Source organism: Echinops telfairi, unplaced genomic scaffold (genome assembly GCF_000313985.2).
Source record: "Echinops telfairi isolate 266 unplaced genomic scaffold, ASM31398v2 ScPeMD7_7412;HRSCAF=8450, whole genome shotgun sequence".
In the NCBI taxonomy this organism is placed as follows: Eukaryota; Metazoa; Chordata; class Mammalia; order Afrosoricida; family Tenrecidae; genus Echinops; species Echinops telfairi.
The window spans coordinates 1487014-1498531 of NW_022111312.1; the positions used below are offsets into that span (position 1 = coordinate 1487014).

The window sequence follows — 11518 nt, forward strand, 5'->3', positions numbered from 1 at the left end:
ATGTTTTGAGAATGATGAGGGCAATGAATGTACAAATGTACTTTACATAATTGATATATGTATGGATTGTGATCAGAGTTGTATAAGCCCTAATAAAATGATTAAAAAGAAATGACCCCAAACTTCAAAACTAATTTAAGGAGAACATTTATTAAGTCTTTAATAGGAAAAGATCAGACAAAGACACACCATCCAGATGAGGAAGACCATTAATAGGAGATGGAAGGGGAAAGGAAATGGTCACAAAGCATTGGTGGCAGGTCAATACATCTTAGTCATGGTGAGAAGACAGAAGCAGGCATGGGACTGCAACTGGGATTCCTACTGTGTTAGAAGAGTTTACAAGACTGGTCAAAGGCACTCCTTCCAAGGCAGTAAGGATGTGACTTATTGACTAAACAATCCCAGTCACTCAAAATTCCACCCAGGGCAGTCCTTGAGGCAAATTCTTAGTAGACTGGTTAGGTGGGTGGTAGTAATCCACTCTCTAATGCATTCTAAGGCAGTGGTTCTCAACTGTCCTAATGCTGCAACCCTTTAATACAGTTCCTGATGTTGAGGTGACCCCCCAACCATAAAATTATTTTCATTGGTACTTCATAACTATAATTTTGCTACTGTTATGAATTAGGCAACCCCTGTGAAACGGTCGTTCCACCCCCAAAGGGGTCACGACCCACAGGTTCTGAGCCGCTGGTCGAAGGTCAAGACTGGTCACATGGTCAGGAAGAATTACGCAGGAATCCTCAAATTTTTTAAACAGGGGACCAGTTCACTGTCCCTCAGTCTTGTTGGAGGGCCGGACTATAGTTTTTAAAAAACTATGGACAAATTCCTATGCACACTGCACATTATCTTATTTTGAAGTAAAAAAACAAACGGGGCAAAAACATCAGGCAGGCTGCATGTGGCCCGCGGGATGTCGTTTGAGGACCCCTGAATTAAAGGGAGGCTTAATACAAATGGCGACTCAAAATGGATGTGGGGCTCCCATAAACCTGGTGCTCAGAATTCAGCTCCAATACGGTCCTGAAACCAAAGAGATTTAATTGCAGCCTTTATTTTCCCCCACCCCGACCCCCAGGACAGTTGTTATTACACCTTCTGGAGTTAGGGAAACTGACTAAATTCTCTCTAGTCCTACTGCTGCAAAGGCTGCAAGACCGGTATGATGTCCACTGTCAATTTTGTGGCCGTTATGCGGGGGTACACACACACACACACACACACACACACACACACACAGGGATTTCTTTTTCAAAGCTATGTTTTTGTTTTTTAACAAAACCACTTTATCACCTTCAAAGTACCATTAATACATTTGTCAAATCTGTGATTCCATTCTTGGAAACATTTTTCAAACTCATCTGTTTGTTTGGCTGATTGCACTTCCCTCGTTTTTTGAAGCGCCTTCATAGGCACTTAGCAATAAACAACTAACGAGACAAGGCGGCTTTGATTAAAGGCTCCAGTTTTCCTAACAGTAACATCAAAGTAGGGCCACGCCCGATGGAAGGCTCTCCCTAGAGAGGACACTCGTCGCTAACGGTCGTCTGGGCCTGACGCCGCCAGCTTTCGGGCGGGAGCAACCCTCTCCGCCCAGAGCAATTCAAACCAGGACCCGCGGCCCTTCCTGCCAGCGCGCACCTGCATCCACGCGGAGAGCCCCGGGTAAAAGCGGTAAAAGCAAGGAGCCCAGGCCTCCGAGACTCCCCGCTCCCTTCCCCAGCGCCCGGGCAAGAAGGCCGGAAGTGGTCCGCCGGTTAGTGCGTTCCGGGGGCGGCCACTTCCGGTCCGTCTCGCGCGCCGGTCCGTCGTGGCCTGGCCTCCCCCTGGGAGCCGGGCGTCTGCCCGCGGGTTCCGCGGCGTCGGGAAGCGGCAGGGCCCGCCCTTCGCGGGAGTGGGCAGTGCGGAGCGGCTGCGGCCGGCATGCTGAGCTCCGGCGGGGCGCAGGCCGCGCTCGCGGCTGCCGACAGAGCCCTCCATCGCTTCCTGCGGACCGGGACGGCGGTCAGGTGAGCTTTGGCAGCGGGGTGGCGGGGGTCCTCAGCTCCGGCCCGGGACAGCCTTCTCCGGCGGTGGCGGCCGGGGCGCCGGGTGCCCGGGCAGTCATTCCAGAAGCTTCCACGACCCGGAGGCTGGGAGACTCGTGCCAGGAGGCGGGGAGAGGGGCCGTGGGCCTCTCGGGGCTCCCAGACCTTGGGGTAGCAGCAATTCTGCCCGCGCTCTCCCATTCGGCTGGTGACCCCCTTTCTGCCAGCGCATTCCCCGCTCTGGCAGCGCCCCATCTTGTCAAGGCACCGAGTTCTGTCAATGCCCCGGCCCTTCTGAGCCCTCCCAGGCCTACTTAGAGCCCCACCGCCCCCCTCCCCCCAGTCTTTCTAGGGATGCCTCCAACCTGGTCATGTCAGTGCAGCACCTGCCAGCGCCCCTCTCTCCTTGGACCCCACAGTCGTGGTTGCCCCAGGGCCTGCAGCCACTCCACAGTGCTGTCAGCACCCCCGCCCCCAGCTCTCTCCAGGGCTTCCCCAAGCTTTGCTCCCTCCCGGGCTTTCCCAACATGATCCTGCCCCCCAGATACCGCCGGGGTTGCTGCCCTCACTGCTTTATACCCAGCCCTCCTCCTGCCGCCCCCACCAGAACCTTCGTTGAGGGGTCAGAACCTAGTCTTCCCAGAGAGCTCAACTTTTGTCTGGTTTCTCGCGCTTAGTCTTGACCCCCTTTACTCGCCAGGATTCCGGAACCAATCACAGCTCCTCAACCTGTTCACGCAGGTCCCATCCTTTTAAAATCTTTATTCCCGCCAGGGCCCACAGTCGCCCCAGCAGCCTGCTAGAGCTCCGGTCCGCTTCCTTGTAACCCACCTTTCCCTGTGCTCCAGGTCTCGGCGCTGCGCACCACCTGCCCTCTCGGTGCTGACCCTAAACGACCGAGGCTGTTCCTCAGATCCGCTTCCCTAACTGGGGCAGGTCTCAAAGAGCTATTGTCCCAGGGCTGGAAGCAAGGCCTCTGTGCTGTGCTGCTTGGTGTCCCCGTTCCATGCATGGGAGCTGGGTCGTGAGACAGCCTTGCCTGTACACTCACCTTTGAACGGATCGCAGAGTTCCTAGGAGAAGCCAGATCTCACTGCCAGGTCCCCTTACCTTCCTGCCCCCCACCTGTCATTTGGCACAGAAACGGAGTTTCCAAAGTCTGTCGCTTGCCCTAGGTTTTGTATGCAAACCCTGCTAGCCGCCAGCTACCAGTTGGCATTTGAGTTGGTTCCAACTCCTGGTAACCCCCTGTGTGTCAGAGTAGAATGGCCCTCCGTGGGATTTTCAGTGGCTAATTCCTTTTTTCTGAACTAGATGGCTAGGTTTTCCTCTCGAGGAGCCGCTAGTGGGTTCAAGCCAGGGACCTTTCCATTAGCAATCAAGGACATGACCTCTATGCCACCAGAGTTCCTTATGCTCAGGGGGGGCCCAAGATCTCGGAGAGCAGTGCCAAGGCCCTGGGATCAGAGCATGCTGGTGAGGTGGCCAGTGTGTTGGAACAGGGGTGAGTGGCTTTTCCTCCAAATGAGATGGGTCCGTTGGAAGATTGTGATCTGACTTGGGTTGTCAGTCTGATGTCTCATCAAGCCGATTTCCAAGACATAGTTCTAGGACTGTGTATTACGTTCACTTGAAAGCTGCGTGCTTGGTAAGTGGTGGGTTAGTTTGACTTATTACTCTGTACCAGTGTATGCATATACCAGTGGTGCTGTCCGGTAAGCCTTGATTAGCTAACTGCAAGGTCCTTTCAAACCCACCACTGCTCCTTAGGAGAAAGATGAAGCAGTCTGTTCCCGTAAGGATTTACAGCCTGGGAAGCCCTGTGCACCAGGGTCGCTATGAGTGAGAATCAGCCCAATGGCCGTGTGGTGTTTTGCGGGGGTTAGGAGTGTGTATGTTTGTGTTTGTGTGCGTGTATGTACAAGGTTCCTGGGTGGCACTATTTGTGCTGAAATGCACATCTAAAAAGGTCATCGGTTCACACCCATCCAGCCCGGGCATTGGACTGTGAGGACTGATGGCCTGCTTTCGTTAAGATCAGCTGTCCTTACGTGCCATCCAATTGACCCCGACTCATTGCCACCCCACAGGGCGAAGGAGAACTGCCGTACCATTCCCAGGGCTGTGTCAGTCTTAATGGACGCAGACCACCACATCTGTCTTCCACAGAGCCCCTGGTGGGTTTGAACTTCCGACCTTTCGGTTAGCAGGCAAACACTCAACCACCGTGTCCCTGGGGCTCTTTCCATAAGATTACGGCCAAGTAAGCCTTCTGGGGCCGGTTCGCGTCTGTGGCACATGAGTGCCCACGGGGTGGACTCAGTGCAACAGCATGTGTCTGCAGGCTGCGAGTGCAGCCATGGCCCGCGCTTACGACGTGGGAAGACGGGGAATGTCTTTTGTTTTTCAGATACAAAGTCATGAGGAACTGGGGTCTTATCGGCGGTGTGGCCGCTGCCCTGGCAGCAGGCATCTATGTCATTTGGGGTCCCATTACGGACCGGAAGAAGCGAAGGAAAGGTAAGGGAGGGCGAAGGGGGGCTGCAGGGCCTGCTGCAGATGGGCCCCACTCCCCTAGGAGGCCCCGATCGCTGCGGCACGAGGACAGCGGGCCCCCGCTTCCTTCTCTCATATCCTTACACCGAGGGCCTTGCCCTTGGAAACAGGCCTTCCTTTGAACCTGGACTTCATTTCAGTGACTCTTTATCTTGCACCGAGTGTGAGCTGGGAGCCTTCTCCGTCATGAGCAGCTCTAGTAGCTGGCGGCCACGCTGAAGCCCTGGGCACCGTGGCGGCTGTATTTTTCCAGCCGTTCAGCCTCTGTGTAGGTGATGCAGCTGGGGTCTGGGGCCGGCAAGGCGAGGCAGTCTCCGATCTCAGTGGAAAGATAGGGTGGGACTCCTTGGCCGTCGTCATGGGTGCCCACCGCGAGGGCCTTGCTCCCTTGGCACGCTGGGTGGCTGTTGGGTAAGCAGCAGAGCCCTTCACCGAGTGCCCCCCAGAGCTCCTTGCCGGGCTGTTCCCAGCACCCGGTTCAAGGGGGTTTCTTCGTAAATCACACATTGTTCCCTGTTGTTGTTTTTTTTTTAAAAGAGTCGCCTTTGAAACACATGTGGTGGTTCTACTATCAATTAACACTCAGCAAAAAAAAAGGGGTGGGGAAGGTTCAATGAAACAGGTTCAATCTAGCGGCAGGCATTGTTTGCTTTTTCATCTCATTTTGTGCACATGTGGGGACCCGGGTCATAACATGTTGTTAAGCATTTTTTTTCCCAGCAGAAGAGGGAAGCACTGCTCTCTATAGTGGCCTTGTTCCCCCCGATTGTAAGACGGAAAGCACAGTCCCCGTTCTGTGTGTGGCCACAGCACAATCGCTCTCTTCTTTCCGAGGGCGCTGCTTTCTCACTCGCGTAGAGAGACATACCCACCCAAGCGAGCAGGGATGGCTGCCCAGTGTCCCGGTCCGTCCAGCTGAACCACTCCGTGCCAGCACCTCCATGGGGTCAGAAATGACACAGGCAGGCGACCCTGCTATGACAGACAGTCGCCTCTAGAGGCAAGGGCAGGGTCAGGCCTCAGCCTGGGCGGAGCCGTGGGCCCTGGATCTGGGGGCCAGGGGGCCCTCTGAGATTTGAGCCCAGACGCCAGGGCACCGAGCAGAAACGGGCTCCAGTGGAGAGCTGGGCCCCGGGGTGCACTGTTCCTCTCGTCCACCTCACCTTGTTCTTTCTTTTGCTTGTAGGCCTGGTTCCGGGCCTCGTCAACCTGGGCAACACCTGCTTCATGAACTCCCTGCTGCAGGGCTTGTCCGCCTGCCCGGCTTTCATCAAATGGCTGGAGGAGTTCACCAGCCAGTACGCTCGGGGTCAGGCAGAGCCCCCCCAACACCAGTATTTATCCTTAACGCTGCTGCACCTCCTAAAAGGTAGCCCGTGGGGCGTGGAAAGGGTGGTGGATTTTCAAAGAAGCCCAGATGGCAGACAAGGGGTTAACAGCCTTGGAGTGGTGCCAGAGGGGCAGTGTGGAGGATAGGAGATCATACAGATCTTGATGGGGGGAAAATGGTCAGGCGGGCAGCTCCCGGAAGTACAAACAGGTTGGTTGGTTCTTGAATCAAAGATGCCACCATGCATGTTTAAAAGTTGCCAGTTATAACTACTGCCTTTTCGGGAAGGCAGAAATACACGGCGCAAACACATGAAACAATGTGTCTCAGGCTGGGTATTCGTCCCCAACAGACAGTCCACGCCATCCCAGAGACACACCCCATCAAAGGTCTCCTGTTGGACCTGCTGGGAGAATGGAAAAACCGAGCCCCAGCCCTGGCTGCTGCACAGTCTTGTGCGGAGCCCGCAGTGCCCGGTAGTGCCATGACACCGGCGATGGGCAGGAATGTGGGCTGGGACTGGGACTCATCAGGACAGCAGCGTTCCAGGAACAGGTTTGGGCACTGCCGGCCACCGTCCCCGGGCTGGAGAGTTGCACTGTCTACTGTTGGCTCCTTACAAGTGTAAGCTGCCTCTTCGGACTTTACTTCCTTGTGTCCTGGTTGCTGTTGTCGAGAATACACACGGCATAGCAGCCGCCCGTTCAGCCCGATTTCACGTTGAAACTATTTTGACTGTCAAATTGGTCGTATTCTCTCCTCCTAACTGTTAGCATCCCGAAGGTTTTCACAGAGCAGGGTTCGGGAAATGCTAGTGAACGCACAGCTATCTCTGACCCCCAGGGATAAGGAGGGGACAGGATGTCCTTGTCTGAAGGTAGAACGATGAAGCCCGTTTCCTTATAAATCAGGAAATTCTATATTATTGGTTCATGTTTGTTTGTTTCTTCCCCATAACCAAATAACATCACATTACAGCAAATCAAACCCATAGCCATCTAGTCAATTCAATTCCAACCCATGCGGCCCGTACAGGGTTTCTCAGGTGGTAAATCTACCTGAGCAGACAGCCTCAGTTTTCTCCTGAGGAGCAGCCGGTGGGTTTGATCTACCAACCTTCTAGCTCAGGGGTCCTCAAACCTTCTAAACAGGGGGCCAGTTCACTATCCCTCAGACCTGTTGGAGGGCCGGACTATAGTTTAAAAAAAACACAACCATGAACAAATTCATGTGCACACTGCACATGTCTTATTTTGAAGTAAAAAACAAAACGGGGCAAAAACACCCGGTGGGCCTCCCGCGGGACATAGTTTGAGGACCTGTGTTCTAGCTAGTAGTCCAATGCTCGCCCCCCAGCCCACCAGAGCTCCTTGGGATACTATGTAGCTGATAAGAATCCTCTTCAGAAAGTGTTTTTTACGTTTGGGAACTGACAAGAAGCACAGCATCTAAAGTACAGAATTTGACTTCTCTACAAGAACTTCCACAGAAAAATGCTGAACAACCAAAGTCCCCAGGTTAGCAGGGTCACTTTGGGGTTGCACCCTTAATTCACACTGCTGGGGAGGGGAGTGGCTTTCACACCCCTCAGCTCAGTCATTGCTTCACTGGGGCATTTCCCACGAGAGCTGTGCTGGCCCCTAAGAAATCTCCGTGAGGCCAATGCTGTGCTTCTGAGGAGGCCCGGGGCTGCCGTGGGTCAAGTGGTGGGCTGCCATCCACAGTTTCTCTTCGGGAGAAGGACGAGGCTGCCCGCTCCCGTAAAGACTTAACAGCCCTGGACACCCGAGGGAGCAGCCCTGTGCTGTCCTGCGGGGTCACTTTGAGTCAGAATCGACTGGGTGGCAGCAGCGAGTTTGTGAGTCCTCTGTTCACGAGGTGATGTGGGAGTCTTTTTTTCCTGTGCTGCGGTGCCAGCCCTGGCGGTCCAGATCCCGAGAAGCTGAGGGCCTCTGAAGCAGGGCAGCCACATGTGGCCCGGGAGCCGAGCCATCCCGCAGCTGCCCTTCGCTAGCAGGACTGAACAGCGGTGCGTTCTTCCCCGTTGTCTCGAGCCCCTCGTGTGTGAGCGCTCCTGGGCTCCTGCTCGTCCGTGTCGGCTCCTTTGTCCGTAATTGTCGTTGGAAAAGTACGCCCAAGGGGCTTGTGTGGGACATGGAGTTGAGCGAGAACATGGTAACAGTGCTCGTCAGCGGGTGTCCTGATGAGAACAATGCACCGAATTGTTCCGCCATCACACACACACACACACACACACACACACACACACACACACACACACCGTACCAGTGCCAGTACCCATGGGCACATCTTCCATCACCACCACCCACAAGAAGACAGCAACATAGGGCTGCTCTGGCACGGGACCGACTTGGCAGCAAACAGCAACAACGTAAAAACGGAGCCTGGCGTCCTGAACAGTGGCTTCCCCTGCCCCCCTTCACGCCACCCTGGTAGCCACTCTTGAACCTTCCCCCCACCCCCACCCTGATGTCCTTACTTGGGGTTTTTAGATGTCATTTTTTAACGGCACAAGTAGAGCTCGAATCCATTCTCCTTGTCACAAGGGAGAGCATGGCCAGCAAAGCCAAAGCCCCTTTATCACATCGTCCCTGCCCTTCCTGCCCGAAGGCAGCGAGAGCACATCCTCCCAGACCACGTCCGTGTCCCTGCAGGTCCTGCCGCTCTGTGCTGTGTCAGTCCGGGCAGACGAGAGGAACAAATTCGTAGACACTCATAGGTGTATAAGAAAGAGCTTTATGTACAAGAGCAACTGAATATTGAGAAAACATCCCAGCCCAGTCCAGATCAAGTCCATAAGTCCAATATATCAAGCCCATATGCCCGATACGAATTTATAAATTCCTCTTCAGACTCATGCAACACATGCAATGACACCGAATGCAGGAAGATCACAGGCCAGTGGGTGGAAAGTCTTGTGGATCCAATGGTGTTGTAAGCATCTTAGTGCTGACAGGGGTCTCCACATGGCTCCAAGCTCTGCCTATATCAGCGTAGCTCTATCAGGCTCATCGTCAGTAATGTCTCGCAGGGAGTGAGCGTGTGTCCCGCCTCCAGTGAGATATTTATCTCCTTAGAGCCTCCAGATGAGGTCATCAAACGACCTGATTGACAGGCTAGATTCCACCCCTTCACCCTTAAGTCTCACATTGACGACAGATGATGTAACTACCACAGTTCCACTCCATGCAGCGTGAGCTCCTTCACTTTTTTGCCTTCAGCTTTGACTTTGTGAACCGGGTCAAGGTGTACAGAGCCACTCAGAGTTTGACATTCAGCAATTCAGGCACATTTTGTTTCAAAGGTGCCCCTCAGTGGACCCTTGCTTATCCAGCTAGCTTCCTCCCTGTCTTTCCTGTTCCCATTCCTCCTCCTCTCCTACCGCTGTGTGCTTGGGTGACTGCTGCCCTCTTGATCTTCCATGGGTGATGATTCTCACAAGGGAGTGGGTTCGGCGCCAGACCCGAAGGGTGACTAAGCATCATAGTCTTGATTTGCCACCAGTCTCCATCCTACCAGCAAGCCTGGTCTCTCAGGATTGTGAGTTCTTGTTCACGTTTCCTCCACTCTATCCAGGACCTTCTAATGTGAATCCTTTTCAGAGCAGCTGGGCACTGTCCAGTTCTTCTGGGTCTCCGAGTAGTGGAGACTGATATTCACGTGGCCCAGTAGTCCCTCAGCCCGCTTGCTTCCATGCGTCTGCTCGTGTGCATTACCCTTCTTCCCTCTGGACTGGGAGAGGCCAAGAGTCGGCCCTTGGATGGCCACTCACAGCTTTTGAGACCCCAGTCACTGCTCATCACAGGAGGATGTGACACACTGTCTTTGTGAATTGTTAGACCAGTTGACCTCGGTGTCCCAAAGACTATGACCCTGAGCCCCCAGGCCCAGCGACTCCTTCCCTCCAAGTGTTTGCAAATGACTAAACGCTTCCCATAGCTCTGCCCCCTGTAAGCTCCACCACATTCATGGATGTATTTACAGCAAAGGAAAGTGCCTATATTCACCTATCCTCTGTCAAACCTATGTGTATCCGTGGGTACATCCCACTCTCCCACCCGCTCAGCCTTTGTGTCTGTCCAAGCAGCTCCTCGCAGATCCCCACTGCTGCGGGACTGCAAGTAACTGGATTGGCCTCTGAGCCCTCTAACTCGTGCACCCCTCCCTCCCCCGCCATGTTTCCCTGGGCCCCTCCTATTGATCTCATGCCCACTCGTGCTCATTCAGGGTAGCTGCACTGAAGCTCTAACGATACTTACCTCGTCACTTGTTCCCCGTTTGCTGTCTTGATCCACAGGTGGCAGTCAGCCTCCTGCCCTTGCTGCCTCCGGCCAATGGGGACCTGTTTCTCTCAGATGTTGTTAGCCACACAGCCCCCTAACTCCTGGGGACCCCCATGCAAACAGCGAGCTACTGCCTGGACCCGCATCATTCCCATGGGGGGTTGGTAGCTGTGCATGCACTACATTGCTGGAAATCTAACTGGGGGCTCCCGAATGTTGTGTTACGTGCTATCCAGCCGGCTCTGACCCATAGCAACCCCGTGTACAACAGGACAGAACACTGCCCGGTCCGGCGCCATTCTCACCATTGTTAAGTTTGAGCCCAGGCTTGCAGCCACTGTGCCAATCATCTCCTTGAAGGCCTTCCTCTTGGCCGCTGCCCCTCCACTTTACCGAGCACGCTGTCCTTCTTCAGGGACTGGTCTCTCCCGACCACACGTCCAGTGTACATGAGATGGAGTCTCACCATCCTCGCGTCCAAGGAGCACGCTGGCCACCCTTCCTCGGGTACCCAACCGCCAGTGTCTTCTCTAGGACCCGTCCGAGGAAAAGGGCTGGACTTTCATGGCTATCAGAAAACTTCTTCTTGTTGGCCCCTGAAAGCAGCCTCTGAGATTTGTAGACACTGAGTATGGCTCCGAAGAGGAACTTTCCAACCCCTTCCACACCTGGAAGGAGCCCCGTGCCACAATGGGTATGCCCTGGGTTGTTAACTCCAAGGCCAGCTGTTCAAAACCATCTGATGCTCCTCGGGGAAAGACGGGGCTTTCTGCTCCTATCGGGTCGCTGGGAGTGGGCAGTGAGTTGGTTTTGGGGTGGCCACATCTGGGGGTGACTTTGTTTGTGCTGGGCAGGCTGGGCTCCCTGGTTAGACTGCTGAGGTGGGAAGCATCCTAAGTCTCTGCCCTTCCATGTTTCCAGCTTTGTCCTGCCAGGAAGTCCCTGATGAGGAGGTCTTGGATGCAAGCTGCTTGCTGGACGTCTTAAGAATGAACAGGTGGCAGATCTCCTCATTTGAAGAACAGGTGAATTGCTGCGTCCTCAACGGGTTTAGCTGAGGGGGTGGGGGGATGCTCCCAATGGCGGCTGAGGCACGGTTACAGACTCCATGACCTGAGCTGTTGTTCTGAGACCAGGGGCCCCTCTGCCCATCCTGTGCTCAGAGAGGAAACCGCTTTCCCACGGAGGAGGGGGAGGGGGAGGAGCCCTGGGAGGCCTGGTTGAGTGTGTCCCAGGCTGCTGGGAGGCTGTGTCTGGGACATGCTCGGGGCCAGTGACCCTGCAGGGGAGGGCAG

At 54.6% G+C, this 11518-nt stretch overlaps 1 protein-coding gene across 1 annotated transcript in view; it reads left to right on the forward strand.

Annotated features, from left to right (window-relative positions):
* Window positions 1-1929: 1929 nt before the first annotated feature.
* Window positions 1930-11518, forward strand: part of USP30 (ubiquitin specific peptidase 30) — a 21105-nt gene continuing 11516 nt past the window's right edge. Inside the window, exons 1-4 of the mRNA XM_045296841.1 lie at window positions 1930-2015; window positions 4444-4553; window positions 5776-5958; window positions 11145-11248. Coding sequence (XP_045152776.1) covers window positions 1930-2015; window positions 4444-4553; window positions 5776-5958; window positions 11145-11248 — 483 coding nt within the window. The remainder of the gene's footprint in view (window positions 2016-4443; window positions 4554-5775; window positions 5959-11144; window positions 11249-11518) is intronic.